Source organism: Vulpes lagopus, chromosome 4 (assembly GCF_018345385.1).
Source record: "Vulpes lagopus strain Blue_001 chromosome 4, ASM1834538v1, whole genome shotgun sequence".
Lineage (NCBI taxonomy): Eukaryota > Metazoa > Chordata > Mammalia > Carnivora > Canidae > Vulpes > Vulpes lagopus.
The window spans coordinates 34,993,767-35,015,638 of record NC_054827.1 but is presented as its reverse complement, the minus strand read 5'-3'; the positions used below and the strand labels follow the sequence as shown (position 1 = coordinate 35,015,638).

General features: G+C 42.9%; 1 protein-coding gene across 2 annotated transcripts in view; it reads left to right on the top strand.

Annotated features, from left to right (window-relative positions):
- SFRP1 (secreted frizzled related protein 1) overlaps positions 1-9,362 on the top strand; it is a 232,224-nt gene extending 222,862 nt beyond the window's left edge. The window contains exon 4 of one of the 2 annotated variants that reach the window (XM_041751507.1): positions 8,969-9,362. In XM_041751507.1, coding sequence (XP_041607441.1) covers positions 8,969-9,027 — 59 coding nt within the window. In that variant the 3' untranslated portion in view covers positions 9,028-9,362. The remainder of the gene's footprint in view (positions 1-8,968) is intronic. The other variant, XM_041751509.1, reaches the window with a different exon arrangement.
- The last annotated feature ends 12,510 nt before the right edge of the window (positions 9,363-21,872 follow it).

The following is a 21,872-nucleotide window of genomic DNA, read 5'->3' as shown; positions in this document are numbered from 1 at the left end:
TTCTCTCTTTTCCTCTTTCATTGAACAAATTGAAGCCACTGCAAGGGAACTCCCCAAGAGCCCCTGAACCCCTTCTCTGCTGGGAGCAGTGTAGAGTGCTCCCCGCCCCGGCCGCCCCTCACTGTCTGTGCATCCCCCCTCACCATCCAGGGTCTTGGCTCTACCCTTTCTGCCTTCTCCCTCTCCCTCGGGAATGACTCATGGTCTCCTCTCCTGGATGGGTCTAGTCAGCATGCAAACACGCTATTGATTCTCTCATTTAAAAAAAGTCAACAAAAAATATCTTCTGACCCCACTTCTACCATCTTGCCCTTCAACTTTCACCTTGCTTTGCAAAAAGGCTCCTTTCCTCCAGTCAGGCTGATTTGGCACCACAGCTCTGTGGAACCTGCTCTTAGGTCATTGGGGCCCTCTCTTGGTTAAATCCAGGGGCGGGCTCACAGTTCTCCATTTGTATGACTGTGGCCAGCACTTGGCCTGTCTGCCCCTCCCCACTCCTGGCTGCACTTGTTCCCCCCACTTGCCTTCAAGGACAGCATGTTCTTCAGCTGCTCTTTTATCCTACTTGGCTCCCCTTCTCTGTCCCGCCTGCTGGGTCCTCCGGGGTGGGAACTCTTTCCTTCTCTTCCATGCTCACCCACTCAGTGACTGTATGAGTATCCCTGCCTGCATGCAATGACTCCCAGCCCCATCCCTGGGTCTCAGGTTCCTCTGCTAAACTCCACGCTCACATATCCAACTGCCTTCCCAGCCTTTCCATTTGGCAGCCAATAGCCACCATAACTCAAGCTGTGCAAAGCTGGACTTCTCACTTCAGACTTGTCCCCTAGTGTCTGTTGCCATCTCTTTATGGTAACTCAATCCTTATAGTTGCTCAGGTCAAAAATCTGGGTGTCGTCATTGATTCCTCCCTTTCTTTAACCCATTTGCGGCTCCTACTGACATGACTCTATCTACCAAATACATACATGATCTAACCAATTTCTCAACATTTCTATGACAGTTTTGTGCTCTGTTCTGTGGGTTTCTGAGGCAGATCACCCGGGTGCAAATTCATCTGGGTGACCCTGCACACATTACTTAATCTTTCTTTAGGGCTCAGTTTTTTCATCTGAAAAATGGGGTAATAATACTTCCTATATCATGATGTTGTTGGGTTTGGTTCATATAGTCACAGCATTTGTTATCGTTGGGTAGAAGTTTGAAACCTTTCTCACTGCATTCCTGGTTATTGGCTAGGTCCTGCATCCACTAAGTACATGTCTATGGAATCATAATACTGTAGACACTCACTTGATGTCAGGTTTCAGACTATACCTCAATTCTGGCTGTCATGACTCTTCTATTTCCTTCTTTCATATCTCTTGGCTATTTAGACCAACCCAGAGCTCAGTCTGTCCTATCTCAGAGACACTAGGCCTCTGCTGGGTAAGAGCTGATTGTCGCACCAGCTTGAGACTAGGTGGTCCTGATGGACTCCCTGGTATATCATGGTACCAGGGACTTTGGGTCATGTAAGAAGGAGATGCCAGGGATAGGTGAGAGCCAGTAGTTTTAGAGGTGGGGACCTTCAGGCTTCTGACTTACAGAGGCCCTCCATTCCAGACTGGCCCTGCCCAGCTCATAGGCTCATTTACCCTCGGACTTTGGGTCAACTGCACAATTAAAAACATCTGAAGGGACTTGAGCAGCAGTATGATTAAAGGGTCATGTGGTAGAATGCAGAGGATTCATTTGTACAGAGTCAGCTTCACCTAAACAGGTAAACAGCAACTGCTACCGTTTGTTGAAGCCTCTGGGTATTTGCTTAGGAACGTCAAAAGCATGAGCTTTGACCAAGGTCCCCAGGTGCACCTGGGTTTGGAAATGGCTCGTTGCTGCCACTAGATGCTGAGTGACTGATGGGGAGGGGTTGGGACAGGGCGGAGAGTTGAAAGGCCTAATTTTACTTCTGATCTGTTGTTTACTAACTAATCCTGTGACTTTGGACAAGCCATCTTCCTTTCTCAGCCCTCAAGGTTTTCAATCTTGTTTTACTGGCAGAATCATTTTTTAAAACGGTATTTCATGCGGAAGCCAAATTTATGGTTATTACAGATCAAATCAAAAACAAAACTGCTCTGAATGAAAAGGGGAGGGGTTGAGGTGGCCCAGAGCGTTGACTGTTAAGAATATCCCCTCAAATTGTGCACATGGATGGCTCCTGCGGTGTCTCCACTTTACCTCTAAGACTCTGAATAATACAACTTGAAGTCCCCTCCCCCCAGGGATGTGTAAGGACCCTTCTAGCTCTGACAGGTGGTGTGACTTCTTCTGATAGAACTGCTGTTGGGGTTGCTAACACAGTAGTTAGGAATGAATGAGCTGGCAGTGGGTGCAGAGGGTAAGAAAACAAAGGTCTGCTAAGGGAGGAGAGCATGAGGAACCAGACCATGTATTCCCAGGGCAAAGCCATTCCCAGGACGCCCACTTTATGTACTGTGTATCTGATGGGGCTCTCCACTTGGGACCTCAACCTCTAGGGAGGTTGAAAGAGTTCAGCCATCTTGCTATTCAGGAACCCCTGCTCTGTTTCAACAGATGTACAAGACATTTGCCAGCTGTTTTTTAAATCTTTTATGTCTTACTGCCTAATATCCCAGTTGGAGACGTGAAGATGAATGTGACACAGCCTTGTCCTTGAGGCACTCAGTGTCTGGTGGGGTAATGTCAGAGCACTTGGAATTATTTGCATGTCTAGGTGCTCTCATGGATACTGGGCAAAGGTCATTCTAGCTCAAAGGAGGGGGCCACTCCCTCTGTCTGGGGGAAGCCAACAAGTTGGCTCAGAGGAGCTGTGATTGAAGACTGAGAGACCACCAATGGACTTGGATAGGAGTGGGAGGGACAGAAGAGAGCTGGGAGGAGCCCCTTAGGCAGGAGGAATAGTGGGTGTACAGCCATGGGGGCTGGACTGGTTTGAGAGAAAATCTATCTCCTATACAGAAGTTCATACACTTAAGTCTAGGTTTGCATATTCCTCCCGTGGGGCCCACACTACAGAAGGAAAGGCCCCTCCATATAAGCCACAGGTTTGACTATGGTGAATAGTCAGACATTTAGTGTGAAATGATGTCAAGTCATTATTGAAATTATTAGAATTTCTTTACAATTACCTGCCCCTAGAAAAAAAATGACCACCTGAAACCCAATCCAAATATTTCTTTTGGGTGCACTTTGTAGATTTCTATGGTACAACTGGTTGACCTCTCATAAAACAGAGTTTCAAAGAGACTCTTTTAATGTCCACTTTCATGGTGCTCTCTGAAGGCAAAGGAAGGGAAAGGGGCCTTTGGAAGATCCTCATGGAAATTTGAGAGCAAAAGCAGTTGCTTCGGTTCAGTGACTTCTCTCTTTATCAAAGACAAATCCCATAAGAGTCAATCAGGGCCTGATTAGAAGGTGGAGGTCCCGAAGAAAAGGAACCTTCCCCACATTTTTACTAGGCCAACCCCCACCTCCCCCACTTCCTGAGTGCATCTCACCTGGGGGAGAATCAGGGTCCTGTTATCAGGTTTTATTTCTGCAACCAAACCCCAATAAACACATATCACTCAGACTTGACAACAATCTTCTCATCCTGATTACATTCCCACCCCCTACAGATAACACTTTTTTCTCTCTTTTGTCCCCCTCTCTGCTCTATTCCTTCTCACATATGTATTCCCTAGATATTTACACCCATCACTCTGCCCCATTAGGGTAAGCTGCTCCGTGAGCTAATGGTTTTCTCAATCACTGGGGACAGTCATGCCTATACATATGCATTTCATGAAGGCTCCTCCCCAGAAATCCTCGCTGAGGAGGTTTCAAAACCTGAGGTGACCCCTCATTCACATTTGATACAACTTGTCACATTAAAGTCTTTGCAGCTGATTATATATCTGCTGAAATATGTGTAAATATATATTCCAAATATATATGAGAACATGTAAGTACATATATTTCTTTCTTTCTTAATAGTCCTTACTCTGTCTCCACTTTCAAGTCTTTGAGGGTTGGCTAGTTGTAAATGACACATCATAAATAATTGTCTGACCAGGGAATAGGGATTCCTGGAGCCCTCCCTTGCTGAGTGGACTGTGGACAGTGGGCTGAGAGCCACAGGCTTGGGCAGTGAACAGACTACCTTTTGCTCATTGCCGTGTGCTGAGCGCAGTGCCTTGGCACAGAGTGGGTGCTCAGGCATGATTCAGCCAGTGGGTGGATCTGTGATCTCCTCGACAATTTAAATCCTGTGTTGATCAAACAAGATGAAGAGCTGACAAAAGCCCTGTCTTAGGGAGTGGGAGTGCTTAGAATTGTGGCCGAGTGTGTGGTGTGGCTTCTAAAACAGGGCCCTCATGGATGTAGAAGTGTCCCTCTGGTGGGACCTGGGGAACAGTGGGCACAATGGTAGTAAAGGGGACCTGGAGTGGGATCAGTTCTTACCTTCTATCCATAGAGGGAGGAAGAGCTTTGGTGGCTTTCTCCTCTGCCACCATCTTTCTGGGCTCCATATGGAGCTAAGAGAGAGCTTTCTCTCCATTCCCACCACTGGGGGAGATGAGTGCAAGGGTCACTGCTGTCCCTGGGATTTGTCCTGAGTAGACTTGCCTCCTGAAGGAAGCTCTGCTTGGAGGTCAGGGAGGGAGATCTGGCATGTCAACTCTTCATGCAGGAGCAAGCAAACGATGTGAGTACATCATCAAACCCAGGCATTGTCAAGCTTTTCCTGTAAAGGGCCAGATGGTAAATAGTTCAGATTTTGTGGGTTGTACGCTCTTTGTTACAACTACTCATTCCTGCCATTTTAGTGCAAAGGCAGCCATAGACAATACATAAATGGATGGGTGTGGCTATGTTTAAAATTTTATTTACACAATAGGCACAGACCAGATTTGGCCCATGGACTGTAGTTTGCTATCCTCTTCTTTAAGTTTATCATTCTGACTTGACAACTTGATTTTGATCTCTGTGCTCCTGACCTTTTCATTTTTTTTTGAGAAATTCACAGAATTTTGTTATTCTTAAAAGTGATGATATGAATTCATATAATTAAAGAGTTATTAATAAGATAGGTTCCTTTTTGGTTTTGGAATTTTACATCAAGATTCTTATTAAATTTGAGTTATTTTTAGTTTCCATTGAATTAAAAGGAAATTATAATATTTAGCTCCTAAGGGCAGCCAAATATGCTACTGTAATACAGTTAAACATCTTAGGGATTTAGGAAGTTATGTGCTTCTATCCCTAGGATGGCTGCCTGGCTCCTGACCTTTTCAATTTGCTGAATCCCACAGACCATGACTACTGTTGTTCTGACCCCAGCCTGGTCACCCCACCCTAACCGCCGGCTCTGTCTTTTATTCCAACTGTACTCTTGCTCCAGCTGACACTGCCATAACTACACACAGAGAGACAGAGAGAAGGACAAGGGAGCCAGTCAAGGGCAATGCCAGAGCAGACAGTGGAATATTCAAGAGGAGAGACGCAGGTGTCCATCTCTGGGATGGATGGATGAAGAATATAATGCAGCCAAACTTCTTTTCTAAGTCAGCTGAGACTGCTATTTAGAGTCTCCCTTGCACAAACCCGATGCTAGAGCTCTAGGTGAGGCTCCAGGGAGAAATTTAGAGAATTCTGGTTTAGGTTGGCATATAGTCTGAGAGTTAGGGGTGGAAATCTTTTGACTTTTTGGATGTCACCTGGAACAAATAGAGACCCTTGGAGGATACACATGTCATTCTGTCCCCTCTGTGTCAGGCCTCTCTCCTTGCCTCTAGCTGGACCTCTGAGGTGTCACTCTACTCAGGCTGGAAGCCTGTTGGAATTAGAGCCCTATAGGTCACTGGATCTAATTTTATTGTGTTTTACTGATGAATAAACAAAAACTCCGGGGGATAGAGCAAGTCACCCAACATCACATGGCTAGTAAACAGCAGAGTGGACACACCAGGACCCCAGTCTCCTGACTCTGGCATCTGCCCTCAGCAGTGTACCTACTTTCCCCAATATGCTCTCTTCTCAGTATCTCTCTCTAGGATTTCCTGAGGTGTTCATGTTGAAGAATAAGCCAACATATGTGGAAAAGACTCCCAGGAAATCTCTCACCACATCAGCTTACCACGTCTTCCTGCCTGTTGCTCCAACCCATCCCCCACCCCCACCCCCACCCCCACCCAGAAAACCACCTTGGTTCAGATTCTGAAGCAGGTAAAGTATCCTCTGCAGGTAGCTCTGGTGTTTCTAGAATGAGAGTTCATTAGGAAAAGTAATTATTCAAATGCCTCAGGCATAGCAAATTCTACCTTTCCGTTACTCCTCATACCCCTGTGAGTTCTTAGGACACAGAGCCTCATCATCTGTATTCTTTCCATAAAATATGCTCTCCAGCAGTGTGAGCTGATCGATATTCTTCCTATATTTTTTAAAAAGGCAACCACAAAATAAAAACAAGAGGACGGAGGAGATCTAATTAAGACTCCATAAAGCAGAGGCTGGTATCTCCATGATCTGGCTGGAGTAAGATTGCTGTTTTCTTTCTACCCTGTCACTGATATAAATGAGTTCTTAATTCCTCCTTTTGTGAAGAACAGGTTATCAGGCTCCTATTCATTAAGTTACTTCAGGGCTTGCAGCAGAGCTTAATGGTCGTTTAAATTAGCGGCCTCTGCCTTTAGCAGCATCAGTAGGGAGTCTTGGGAAGGGAAATAAATTTCCCAGGATTTGAGGGCTAGGGGACACAGGGACAGATGAATGACCTTGGAGGTGTATGGAGGGCAGACCCATCTATCCCTGCTCAAGGTCCACAGGACGAAGTTCACACTCCTGACAGTGAATTGAAGGGCCTCCCTGCTGTTTCTCTGCAGCTTGCCTCTCCTAGCCTAACTGATCTCTTCTCTCACCCCTGTCTCCCCAGCCATACAGAGGGGCCTGAGGGACTCGCCCACTGGGCAGCTCCTGCGGTTTCCTGTTCCTGGAATACCCCTCTTTCTTTTTCTGCTTCCATCTGGCTTTTCTCAAGACTCACCTCAAGACGCTCCTCTCTAGGAAGACATTTCTGACCCCTGGATTCCTCCCTTAGAACTGTCAGAGATTTTGAAAACACCCCTGAGAGTATACCATCGCACACCCTCCTTGCCCTTCCTGGACCCTAAAGCCTTGTGGGTGGGTTCTTCTTCAGATCCAGGGCTTGACTGGCTGTTTGACTCCTGTTGTCCAGGTGGGATGAAGGAAGAAGGGGGAGGAGAAGGAGGAAGAGGGGCAGGGTAGGCTGTACAGGAGGGAGAATCCACTAGATATTCCACATTCCTCTGGACCTGGTATCTGGTGAAGAATTGAGATGATATCCTGCTTCCTGGTGACATCCCTTGGTTCACCCCACCAACACTGGACACTGGCTTTGAGCACTTTTCATCCACTTTCTTCTCTCCGTCAGCCTTTAGACTTCATCCCAATGCACACTTTCTTACCACTCCACCCCCACTTATTGGGTTATCAAACTCAAATGCTTCTTCTGGACTGCTTGGAAAGTGAGTTTAAAACTGAACAGGCTCCCTTCCAAGAACAACCCACCCATCCACCAGTTAGGGGGGGTCCAGACTCTTGGATGTTCCAATTCTACAAGTCTATTCATTTCAGGTGCAAACCATTTTAAGTTTCAAATACTGCACCTTGGATGCAGAAAGGCTTGTTACTATGGGGACGCCTGGGTGGAGCAGTTGCCAAAGTGTCCAGTGCTTGATTCCAGCTCAGGTCATGATCTCAGGGTCATGGGATCAAGCTCCATGTTGAGCTCCATGCTGAGTGTGGGGCCTGCTTAGGATTCTCTCTCTCTCCTTCTGTTCCTCCCCACAAAAAAAGCTCTTTTCTATGACTATTATTTTTGCTATTCCTGTTAGATGTGTATTTTAAGTCAGTTTCCCCAGAGGCAGAGAAAGAAAATGTTCCTGGTATCAAATACGAGAAGGAGGCAGATAGGAAAGGGGAAGAAGCCAGGTGAATGGGTAGCCTCACTGACTCTACGTGGAGCTCTGGAAGCAGGAATTATTCTGCAGAGTTTGTCCTTACTCCTGCAAGTTTGCTGGGCTCTCACATTCCCAAATCAGTTATTGGCTAAGGAGGGAGGGAAGCGGGGACTCCCAGGCACTTCAGTTCTCTGGGCTAAGGAGCAAACTGACTCTGATGGTCAGGAAGTGCAGGTAGAGCCTTTAGACACAAGGCAGATATAGGGAAGTGGCATGCAGAGAGGCCACAGGATCCAAAGAGGTCCAGGTGGACACTTCCAAAGTGTCCTCTACAGTGTATATGCCAAACCTACCACCCCTAGAAACCACAGACCTTATAAACCATAGGTAGCCTAGCCTTGCTATCTTAGACAAGAAAAGTGAGGTCCGGAGAAAGAAAGCAACTACTTCAAATTTCAGGGATTCAAGCAGAGCTGGGACTTGAAAGGACTTGAATGCAGGACTTCTGACCTCGGTCTAGGCCTCTTGTCTGACATCTAGCCTTCTGTCATCAGTCTGGTATAAGGAAAAGAGGTCCGCTGGTAACATACTTGGGTAAAACAATGTATTGGTTCTAGATTTATCAACGATTATTTTCAAAGTAATTAAATACTGTTGCAAAAAAAGATTTCTTCTCTTTAAAAAGCATTTATAGATTTCCATTAAATTTCAAGGCCTCCTTGTTCCTATAAGGTCAGATATTTTACAAGAAACCAAATACGTGTTCTAATTCAGGTGGCTTGTCTCTATCCTGTCATCCCCTTCCTTGCCCTTTCCCCACCTTTTGGATCACTAAATCAGGGTCAAGTGATGGGTCTGGTTTCCTTAGCGCATCACTTGACCCAGTGGATGAAATGGGAAGAAAATCCAGACCTCATATTAAATGAAGTTGAAGGCCAGTACTGTTCTGATGACTAAATTTTTTTATTTTTTAATTGCAGGTTTTAAGGAGAACCATAATAAAATTGCTCCAGAGGGCTTATGTGTTTGCTATCATTAAAAGCAGTTTGCTCAGCTAATTGTCAAGAAATGGGTATCACGTTTGCAAATTTATCTTACATGGCATCTGCATGAATTTTAAGCTCCAGCCTGTAAGTACTGCCAATTTTTGAATACCGACAAAAGCAAAACGTTCCTCTCCATTGCTCTAAAATTCTCCAGCGAAGTTTCTCAAGCGAATCACCCAGTGACTGCAGTGTTCTCCACACAACATATTTACTGTCCCCACTGTGAGCTTTTGAGGGGACAGAAAATGAGTTTGACACAAAGAGCTATCCTTGATCCCCTGCTGAAATAGTATCATTTCTGTGTTAGTCATAAATAAATAAACTTAAAATGCAAAAGGCCGTTGGAGTGTCATTTCCAGCAAGTGTTGACAGTGTTACCTCCTTGCTAATAGCATTTTAAAAATTAGGGGTTTTGCGATTGAAATTCTTCTGAGTAGCATTAACAAGTCATATGGAAAAGCAATATAGCCATTTGACAAAGAACAATTAGATTTTACAGCTTGTGTGAGTGAGAAGGATCCCAGGTAGGATGAAAAAGCCCAGCGATCAATCCCTGCTCCCAGTCACCAGTGTAAAACGAACCCAAGTAGTTTGGGGTGGGGAAGAGTAGAGGGGAGTGTATGTGACAGCATCTAATTGAAAACTGACAAATGAAACCAGTGACTGCCAGGAACACATAAACATACAGCTTCTTAGGCTGGTCTTACTATCTTGGGGAGATTTTTCATTCCCAGGACAGGTGCTTTTCTGGTTTGGGTACTTGACAATGACCCAACTTGGGCTAATGTCCACTGGGACTCTGGATTGATTCTGAGATGCTCTTAATAGATTGTCTGCTTTGAGACTTAGATGACTTTTAAGTGAAACTCAGTGTGTCACATTGATGTTCGCTGCCAATCCACTCACAGCTTTGAGAATCCTCAGACATGTGGCCTGAAACCCAGGAAATGGACCCAGAATTTTGGAGTCCTGCCACGGCTAAAGCACCCCCAGGGCCCACCGGTGAAGATCGTTTGCAGTCAGGAGAGAGCAGCCCAGGAGGAAAGCTATTCACATATGCTTCATCTTACTTGAAATTAGAGGTTTGGAATGCTCCCTGTTGCAAAATGTGCATGGGGTTTCTCAGTTGCTGAGCATACCTGGGGAAAATGTGGTTTAGGCCAATCTGGAGTCTCTTGTTACAGGTTAATTTGATAGGTATTTTCCGTGCTTTAAGACTTGTGTCTGTATCAAAACAGAAACAAAAACAAAAACAAACAACAACAATGAAAGCAAACCAAAACCAAAGCGTGAAGAGGTTTCTGCAATTAAGATGTAGAATCTATAAGGGACCTTGTAAAAGTAGCCAAGGGAGGTGGTGCAATTGTCTCCTGAATCCCCACAACTATTTAGTTTCTCACTCAAAACAGGTTCAAGAATTAGGTCAGCTCTTGAAACCACCCAGCCTTAAGATATTATGATGCCATAAGTTCATATTTTATATCAGGATTTGTAGGAAGCTTTCCTCCCAGTCTTTTGGGGTCTGTTCGCTCATTTGTCAAATGGGAATGACAATAGTATCTCTCATAGGTTGTTTAAGAGCTCTAAGACTTACATGAGATTGTGCACATGAAGACGGATGTCCTGTGAGCTAGTGCTCACAATGTTGACTACGATGATTCTTATTTCCAAAGGTAGGGTCACTGGATTTAGAATTCAGAGAGCAACATAAGAAGTATGAGAAAAGAACATAATGTATTGTCAGAAGCCCTTAGTTTTCTTGTTCAGACAATGGAATAAAAACAGCCTGGCCTACCTCATGAGTTTTCTTTGAGCATCAAATGAGATCGTGTATATAAAAGTAGAGGTAGCTTATTTGGTGAGAAGTGTATCTATATGATTAGCATAAAACAGCTTTCAAGGTCCCCTTGCCGTGTACAGGGTCACCCCCCACCCCGTCAACTATATGGACCTTTTCCTTCTCACTTTCTTGTATGTGACTTAAGGAAATTCCCCTGTGCATAATATGTGAGCCCTAAGTACCCTTTTCATACAGACAGGAGCCTGTTGGTGCTTCTTCCAAGGAGTGGCAAGGAGTAGGGTGGGGCGGGGGTGGCACCGTGCAGTCAGGTAGGTGGACCACTGGCTGTGCAGCAGGTGGGGATTTGTCCCTGAACCTGTTAGGCTGGCTTTGTTCTGGGTCCCTCTGGACCTGGGTCCCTTTGTACTGGCTCAGTCGTATTTGGGAAATAAAAGTAGCTATTTAGTTTACCAAATGACTGTGAAAGCCTCTACTTTGAAAGCATATGGGGATTTCTGTTTTTGAAGAACTTTGGGCTGACCTGGGGGGGTGGGGGGGTCATGTTCACTGGTGCTCAGGGACTCTAGCACCTCCCCAGAACCCATGTGGACTTTTCTCAGGAAACAGCTCCTAAATGAAGAACCAGGTACATCTGGTCACTTTTGCACGGTCTGTGTGCAAGCCCTGGGACCTCTGAACATGCCTCTGGCTCCTCACATGGCACATGTTATACACAGGATGGGACTGGTTTGCTAAGGCTTTGGTACTGGGTCCTACTTTACCTGAGGCAGACATCTGGGTCTCCAAAAACAGCCTTTCCTTATAAGGAAGGTTTTCATGGGCTATTCTGGAGAGCTCAAGGGAAAAGCAGCCAAAGTGACTGGGGTAAGGGGCTCAGAAAGATGTAGGATGTTGAAAGCATGGTTACTGCGGTGGAAGGAATCTGACTCAGACTGACATTCCGGCACCAGTGAGTGGCCTAGAGCAAGTTATGCAAATTGCCGCTCTGAACAAGGTTCCTCATTTGTAAAAGGAAGAAGATAATGCTACAACCTGTTTGATAGGACAGAGCTCGAGCTATGCTGGAAGTTAGGAGGGTAAATGGTAGAAAAGAAGAGAGAAGAGGAATATTATTGTTCTACCTGGATAGAATTCAGGAGCAGATATCCCTAGGTAGGTGCCCAACCGTCCATGATAGTCTGTTGTTGCCAAAGACTATTCCCGTTTGATCCTGATGCCATCTGTGCCGGTTCGTTTCATGTGTCAACTTGGCTGGTTGATTGTTCTGGTTATTCAATGACACACTCACCCAAGTGGTGGTATGGTGACATTTTGTAGCTGTGGTTAACATCTATAATCAGTTGACTTTTAAATAGAGGAAATTATTCTCAACGATGTAGATGGGCCTCATGCCATCAGCAGGAAGTCCTTCAACACAAACCTGAGACTACCCTGAGAAAGAAGGTCTGCCTCAAGACTGCAGCATCAGCTTCTTCCTGAGTCTGTAGCTGCTGGCCTGCCCTGCTGCCCTGTGGACTTCAGACTTGCCAGCCCAGCAGTAGCGTGAGCCAATTCCTTGAGTGCATCTCCTTCTCTCTTTCTCTCTCTCTCTCAATCTCTTTCTCTCTATGTATATATTTATATCTATCTCTATCTATATATATGTATACATATGTGTATATACACATATGTATACATATATATGGATCTATATACACATATATATACACACATCTCTATATATAGGTATAGCTATCTATCATTTATCTATCTCACCCATAGGTATACATATACCTATTTGTAGATATATACACACATCTCACTCTAGAAATCTCTGTTTATATAGAGATTATATATGAGAAATCATATAGAGAGATATTAGATATGAGAAAAATTATATATAATATGGTGTATATATATCATAGTCAATTATATATAGCATATGTTATATACACACAGACATGTATTTCATTTATATAGAGAGAAAGAAAGAATTTCAAGGAATTGGCTCATGCCCTGTCTATCTATCTATATCTATCTATCTATCTATCTATCTATCTATCTATCTATCTATATCTATCTATCTATCTATCTATCTATCTATCTATCTATCATCTATCTATCTATCTATCTCACCCATAGGTTCTCTGGTTCTCTGTCTTTGGAAAACATTAATATGCCAGATCTGTACTCTTTCTCCCATCCAAATGCACACTGAGCTTATGGAAGTTTAAGTTTAAGTGGTAGAGAATCAGAGGTGATGGCCCTGGAGGCGCCTCTGTCTTTTGACCATGAACTGGTAAGACCTCTGGGTCAGGCATTCAGGGAGGTCCGGGAAGCCATGCTGTGACTTCTAAACTTTACTCCTCTATTGGTTTCGTTTGTTTGTTTTTAGTGTAGGTGCAAAGGTTTGAATTAAGCATCCTGAAATGCTTTTCATTTCCTGGCATCTTATCATATGTTCTTGCAAGTCCTCTTTTTTGGTTATGCTTTGTCTTATGCTATTCCTTTTTATTTTTCTTCCCTGTCTGAGACCTTTTTAACTTCCTTGATATGTTTTTTTTTTTTCATTTTAGTTTGTTTCATTTTAGACTATGTATCATATAGAGTACAAGTATTTTAATATACATAAATAGAATTGAGTTGTTTTTCTTCTTTTCTTTTTAAATTCAGCAATATGTTCATAATATCTCTTCCTGTAGGTCTATGTACTACTGGTCTGTTGCTTCTAACATGGCAGAGTGCATCATTGTGTATCTACCATGTTTATTCCATCTTTCCTCCAGAAATGAACCCTTAAGTTGGCTTTCACCCTCACTCCACAATCAATGCTGGAGCAAGCAGCCCCACGTGGGTACCTCTGAGAATTTCCCTGCCATCTATAGCCATCAGCAGAATTTCTGGGCCAAAGGGTATCTGAATGCTGAATCTAAGCACTTCCAGAATGGCAGAATGATCCCCAGAATGGCCGTATCTGTCTGCACTGCAACAGCACTGCACAAAGGTTCCTATATCCTCATATCCTTGAAAACTTCTGGCATTATCTAGCTTCCTGAATTTTGCCAAGCTGCTAAGTGTTAAGTGATGGAGCCTTGATGTTTAATTTACATTTCTCTAATTATTAATCAACATGAGCATTTCTTCATGTGCTTGCTGTGCTTGCTGTGCTTGTGAGACTTCTCTGCTGTGAACTGACTGTTCATGGTTATTGATTATTTTCTTTTGGGGCCTCTGACTTTTTCTTGTTGATAATTTTGATTTGTGGGAGTCCCTTGAAGATTTTCAATATTAGTCTTTTGTTAGTTTTAGATGCTGTAAATATCTCTTTCCATTTTGCTATTTTGTCAATGACTTTCATCGTACAAAATTCCTTAGTTTTGATGTTCTCAAATCCATGAATTTTTTCCCTTATGCTTTTTAGATTTTTTAAAAAGAAATTCCTTTCTAGCCCTGGAGTCCATCTTAAAATGCTGGGTTAGGTAAAGAGCAAGTTCTATTTTTCTTAATACAGTGAGCCAATTCCCCCCAACCCTTGTATTAATAGTTTATTCCAGCTTATTACCATATCTACACAAGGTTCCATCTTGGCTCTTGCTTCTCTTCCTTTGAATTGTGTTTGTTCGCATATGTTCTATACTGTTTATTCCTATGGTTTTATAGTATTTTTAGTAAGGAAAGTCTTCTCACCTTACTCTTTATTTTCAAAGTTGACTTAGCTTTTTATAAGTTTTATTCATCTATATATTGTTATTGTTTGGATACAAACTGGAAAGATACAAACTCTTTATAAAAGATGTGTATGGTATGAAGCATAAAAATACAATAGATACCTATGTACTTATGCCCAACTGATAAGATAAAACATTGTTTTAAGTTCCCAGTGCACTAGCCTACAACCTCTTCCTGTGGCTCTATCCTCTGAAGACAGCCTTCACCCTGAATTTTGTGTTTATCACTCCATTGCTTGTCTTGGTAGCTTGCATAACTAAATATAGATGGTTTAGATTTGAAGTTTTGTTTTTACCTTTGATTATTTTTTAATTGTGTATAAATGGACTGATAACAAATGTCTTCTCCTTCCACTTTCTTTTTTCCCCCCTGCCTTATATTAGCAAAATTAATATCTGTTGTTACATGTGTTTTATATAATTAATATTCACTAATGTACAGTATTCTATTGTATGAATATGATATTTTATTAATGATATATTAACAATAATTGAATGGATTGTTTTCAGTTTTTGACTACTAGTAGTAGTGCTGCTAGAAATATGTTATAAATAGAAATATGTTCCTCCTGCTGCTCATGAACAAGTATTTCTCTACAATAGAACTTCCTAAACTGTTGGGCCTCAGGACTTTTATTTCTAAAGATTTTTTTTTTTAATTTTTTTATTTATTTATGATAGTCACAGAGAGAGAGAGAGAGGCAGAGACACAGGCAGAGGGAGAAGCAGGCTCCATGCACCGGGAGCCTGACGTGGGATTCGATCCCGGGTCTCCAGGATCGCGCCCTGGGCCAAAGGCAGGCGCCAAACCGCTGCGCCACCCAGGGATCCCAGGACTTTTATTTCTAAAAATTATTGAGGACTCTAAGAAACTATTGATTATATGGGTTATGTCCAATTATGTTTATTTACTGTATTTGGCATTAAAATGGAGAAAATTTAAAGGTATTAATTCATTTAAAATAACAGTGATATTGGAGCAGTGAAAATACTCTATATGATACCATAACGATGGATACGTGTCATTTTACACTTGTCCAAACCCATAGAATAAACAACACCAAGAGTCAACCCTAATGTCAACTATGGACTTTGGGTGATTGTGATGTATCAGTGTAGGCTCATCAGATGTCTCACTCTGGTGGAGGTTGTTGATAATAGGAGAGGCTGTGCATGTGTGGGGGCCGGGGGTATATGGGAAATATCAGTACCTTCCCTCAATTTTCCCTCAAAAGCTGTGAACCAAAAAACTCTGAAAAATAAAGCCTTAATAAAAAAATAATAAACCCCTTAAGGTTTGATATAAATAACATCTTTGTGAAACATAACTCTACTTTCTAATGTAAGAAAAATTAATGAAGAGTATTATTGTTTTACAATAAAAAAAACCTCTTTAAGAGAAGATAGCTAGATCTTCACAATTACTTCTACAATCTTACTATTATTTTTAAAATTTATTTATTTAATTTATTTATTTTAGAGGGAGAAAGTGTGCATGTGGGGGCAGGGATGGAGGGAGAGAGAGAGAGAGAAAGAGAGAGAGAGAGACAGAGAGAGACAAGCAGACTCCCCACTGAGCACAGAGCCCAGCATGGAGCTGGATCTCATGACCCTGAGATCATGACCTGAGCCAAAACCAAGGGTCAGATGCTCAACAGACGGAGCCACCCAGGAGCCCCTTCTATAATCCATTATTAATTATTGTTTTAGTTGAAGTATGCGAAGAAAATCTGGCTTAAGTCAAATATTTATTAGGAAAAGGCAGTGATATTTTCATAGCCTTTTCAGATGATTGTGGATATTTTTCTCTGATACTACAGTAGACGCCCCCCCCCCCCCGCCCCCCGCCCCCGGATCTGTGTTTTGCTTGCCCCTGGCCCATGATCAACCACAGTCTGGAAGTAGATGATTTGCCTCATTCATCATCAGAAGGTTGATGCCTATGGCATTCACCTTACTTCATCTCATCACATAGGTGGTTTATCTTCTTTGCATCATCACAAGGAGAAGGCTAAGTGTAGCATTATCAGATATTTTGGGGGAGAGAGAATACATTGACATAAATTGTATTATGTGTGGTATATTGTTATCATTTTTTATTAGCTATTCTTAATCTCTTACTGTCCTTTTAATTTATAAATTAAACTCTATCATAGGTATGTATATATAGGAAAAAGCATAGTATATATAGGGTTTAGTACTCTCCATGGTTTCTACCATTCCCTGGGGGGATCTTGGAATGTATCCCCTGTGGGTAAGGAGGGGCTACTGTGTATCAAAATCTGACAACTAGTAATATCTCTAAAGGTTAGTTGCAATATGAAATCTGAACCATATAGATGACCCTTTTGTACTCTTTTACATTAAAATTGATTGGCCTATCTTGCACTTTGAGTGGATATTTTACTCATGTATGATTTTGTGATATCACATGTTGGTCATTTGGATGTTGGTTTCACTAAGTTATGCAGATATTATAAATAGTGACATATTTCATTATATCAGGAGATGACATTCATTAATATCTCCACTGATCTCATTAGAAACGCCTTTAAGTATTGGAAAGTTATCAAGCTCATGGTGGTAACTACAAGGTTTTCAAGATTCTGATTTTTGCCTGAAAGATTGAATTTTACCATTGGCAACACATAATGTTAGTTTTCCCTAGAGTGAAAGGCTCCCATCTTTCATTTTTGAGAAAATGTCTCTCGAATATTCAAGTCTGAATAACCATAGTTTACCTGTCAGTATTTGCTTCAAACAAAAATGATATTCTGTGAAATAAGTAGTTAGTTCAGCTCACAACTCAAGCAATTACACAAGGGCTTTTTCTCAAGACAATTTTCATACTTCAAAATGCAGCTGAAGTGTTTCAGGTATATTTCTCATTTCATCATTTAGAATTTTAAAAAGATGTTTATCAAGGGTTGAGATTTAATAAAACTAATACCTTTTACTGCTTTAAGGACTTTCTTTCATTATTTTTTTTTGCTTTAAGGACTTTCTTAAGTAATAATGGCATTTAAAAAATATGAGTATGTGATAATGTGTAATATAGACAATGGAAAAAGAAAATATGTCTGGGTATTATAATGAAAATAGCTTTGACCTTGCAGACCCCCTGAGCAGGTTTCAGGGATCCTTAGGAGGTTGTGGACCATGTGTGGAGTGCTTCTACTCTACAGTACCTATATGGGTATTCATATCTTCACACTTACTAGATAATGTCAAACTATCATTATTTTATAAAGATTTTATTTATTTGAGAAAGAGAGAGAGCACAAGCAAGGGAGAGGCAGAGGCAGAGGGAGAAGTAGGCTCTCCACTGAGCAGGGAGCCCGATGCGGGACTTGATCCCAGGATCCCCTGATCATGACCTGAGCTGAAGGCAGACACTTAACTGACTAAGCTACCCAGGCACCCCTATCAAATTATTTTTTAAGTGATTGTAACAATTTCCACTCCTATCAAGGGTGTAAAGGATTCTCATTTCTTTGCATTCTCACTGTACTTGATGACTAGAGTTTTATATTTTGGCCAATATGATGGAGAAGCAACCATACCTCACTGTGCTTTTAACTTTCATTGCTCTGTGTGAGCACCTTTTCTTATCTTCATTGGTTATTTGTGTTTCTTCTTCCATCAAGTAGTTATGTGTTTCATCCAATTTTGTCTTGATTGTTTATTTGTTTTTTTGGTCTGTTGATACTCTTTGTGCAATACAGATTCATCTGTCTTTTTCTCTTTCTAGAACCCTTTCCCTTTCATTTCTTCTCTTCTTTTATCCTGGGGCCTATCACTCTTCCCTATAGAAATTATACATTTTTAGGAGGTTTTGGGGTCTTTTCCCCCCAGACTCTTTATATGTCTTGCAAGGACTATAGTCATGTATTGTTAGACAGTCCTGTGTTTTTCTCCTCCACTGTGACTGCTGCATTCCAATGGGTCTGATCTCCATGACTGAAAGCTTTCTTGGGGAGGGAATGGGGGAACTCTGTTCTTCACATATTGCCTACCAGGCCTTTGTTTTCTTTTTCTTTTCTTTTTTAAGATTTTATTTATTTATTCATGAGAAACACACAGAGAGAGGCAGAGACATAGGCAGAGGGAGAAACAGACTCCCTGTGGGGAGTCCAATGCAGGACTCTATCCCAGGACCCTGGGATCAAGACCTGAGCCAAAGGCAGACACTCAACCACTGAGCCACCCAGGTGTCCCTAGATTTTATTTAATTATTTGACAGAGAGAGAGAGAGAGAGAGAGAGAGAGAGAGAGAGAGAGAGAGTGTACACAAGCAAGGGGAGCTGGAGAGGGAGAAGCAGGCTCCCCACTGAGCAGGGAGCCTGACTCCGGGCTTGATCCCAGGACCCTGGGCAGATGCTTAACCAACTGAGTCACCTAGGTGCCCCCATTTTCTTTAAGGCCAGTGCTCACTGCACAGGTTATATTAGTTGTCATGGATGAGAGACTTGGAGAGAGAAAAGGAGAGAAAGGAGAGCTTTGGGTGAAGAGGGAGAGTGAAGAGAAGGAAGAAGAGATTTTGAGTGATGGGGATAAAGGGGAAAGGGAGGTGGCCGGTGGACACTGTGAGCAGTGAGAAACTACACATCCAACTATGGCAGCTCACTGGAAATGGAAGGTCATCCCATAGGATCCAGAGATTTCCAGCCTCAACGAGGATTTCTATGCTTGCAGGACAGTGTGCACGATGCAAACTTCTTGGGCAGCCTGGTGGCTCAGCAGTTTAGTGCCGCCTTCAGCCCAGGGCGTGATCCTAGAGACCCAGGATCGAGTCCTGCGTCGGGCTCCCTGCATGGAGCCTGCTTCTCCCTCTGCCTCTCTCTCTCTCTATCTCTCATGAATAAATAAATAAATAAATCTTGAAAACAATTTTAAAAAAAGATCAAACTTCTTATCTCCAAGTCTACTGTGACTATGCACAATGTGGATGCCAGCATATACCATGGCTAAAGCAGAACCGGTGGTCCTTGTGCAGTTTCTGGGCACCTCATGGAGCTTAGCTCTCTGAAGTGAGGTTATTACTTCATTCTGGAGGGATGAGGACTTAAAATCAGATTGAAGGAGAATAAAAAATTAAAAAATGAATATTTCTAAAACAAAAACACCAATTCAAAAGGACATCTTTATCCCTATATATATTGTAGCATTATTTACAATAGCCAAGATATGGAAGCAGTCTAAATGTCCATGCATAGATTCATGGATAAAAAAGATGTGGGGGATACACATATATACAATGCAATATTACTCAGCCATAAAATGTGGGACATTTGCACTTGCAACAACATAGATGGATTTACAGGGTACAATGCTATGTGAAATAAGTCAGTCAGAGAAAGACAAATACCTTATCATTTCACTCATATGTTGAATTAAAAAAACAAAACAAACAAACAGAAAAATAAGACAAACAAAAAACCAGACTTAACTACAGAGAACAAACTGGTGTTTGCCAGAGGGGAGGTCGGTGGGGGGATGGTTGAGAGAGGTGAAAGAGGTAAAAAGAGGGAAGAGCACACACTTACTATGGTGAGCACTGAGCAATGTGAATCCATTGTTGAATGATTATATTGTAACATTTGAAACTAGTATAACATTGTAAGTTAACTGCACTTGAATTGAGAATAAAATGAATGTTTCTTATGCTCAAGTGTTGGGACCGATATTTATGACTACTAAAGTCTTAGCTCTGGTTTTATTTCTTATGAACAAATTCTGGCTTTCTAATGCTGAGAACACTTGCTTCTCCTTCTGGCTCCACGTGATTATTCCCAACTTGTTTACGTTGACAAATAGTAACAGGCCCATGCCCAGATTAATTAGTGAATTTGTAGAGATGTGTGTGGGGTTTGGGAATCTGTCTTTTAATAAGCCTCCCAGTGATTTTGATTCAAGAACCTGTGTTTTATTTGCTAGATTTTTCCTAAATGGTTGGTGAGGGATACAGTTTCATGTGGCGCTGCCTCAGTAACTGGGGCAAGATTGTTGCCACCATTAAAGAAAATGTTTGCAAAATGTCCAGCGTGAAGTGACAGGCAATGAGTGATGGGTTCTGTGGCACTGGTTACCAAAGGAGGTGATGCTTGGCTTTAGTTTGAAAGTTTGAGTAGAAGTTGGCCAAAGAAAAGGGGAAAAAGTGTTCCAGAGAAAGATCAGGACACTTGTGAGAGAGCACGGCACATACCTGTGGCCCAAATGTAGTGTGAAGGGTGCTCCAAAGGGAAGCTCCTGGAGACGTGAGTGAGGATCAGGTCTTTGCATGTCAAGGGCTTCGCAAATGGAAATGGCCAATGGATTGGCAGGGAGAAGGCCTGGAACGTGGAGACCTGTGAGGGGCTGTTCTAATAATTCAGCCTCACCCACCTTGCAGAGCCGTGCTGCCTGAGCTCAAGCGTCACTGCCCCTTATAGTTTGGAATTGATGCATTAGTTGCCGGCTTCCTTTTAAGACATGTCTCGTGGGTCATCTTTGGTTTTTTCTGTGTTTTTTTTTTTCTTTTTTTATTCATTTGTTTTTTACTGAAGTTCAACTTGCCAAAATATGGTATAACACCCAGTGCTCATCCTAGTGGGTCATCTTTGCAATGATAGTGATTAGTTATAATTGGCCTGACAGTGTCCAGTGAAAAGGAAAGCCACTGTGGGTTATAAAGCCAAAAGAATGGTCAGAGCTATCCCCATGGGCTGTGTGGAGCCCAAGGCCCACATGGGCGTTTGGAACAAGCGTGTTACTCTCTGTGCCTCTCTTGGCAGATTATTTCCTGAGCAAGGTCGGGTACTACCCTTACCCTGCGGCCGGTTGGCTGTGTCCCAAGTCAGGGATGCATAATTCACTCTGGGGTCACCTGCCTAAGAGAGGCACAGAGGGACAAAACCAGCAGAGGAAGTCAGCTTCCTAAACACCCCCCCCCCCCCCCCGCAATATTTTCCTTTAGATCTCGCCCCTTGAGCCCCTTTTAACCACCTGGCTTCCGGCCTCAGATTTTTATCCCTTTTATTTACCGCCTCTCCAACGTGTGACACGTGCTCGGAGACCCTCTGGACGTCTGTGGGAGGGACGCGCACCTGCAGGCCAGCCTCCCCTCCTGGTAGCTTGGAAAGGAGCTCAAGTCTCAGGTAAAAATAGCAGCGGTCTCCGGGGCCCTCCAGCTAAGACTCTGTCTGCCGTGTCTCATTTTCCATCGGCTCCTCAGGCTTCTCCCCGCCGCCCTCTGCGCCCCCCCCCCCCCCCAGCTCCACAAGGTCGCCAGGGGCTGCTGCCATCACTGGGCCTGTGGCTGGTCCGCCCCTTCGCGCCCCCGGAGGGGGCT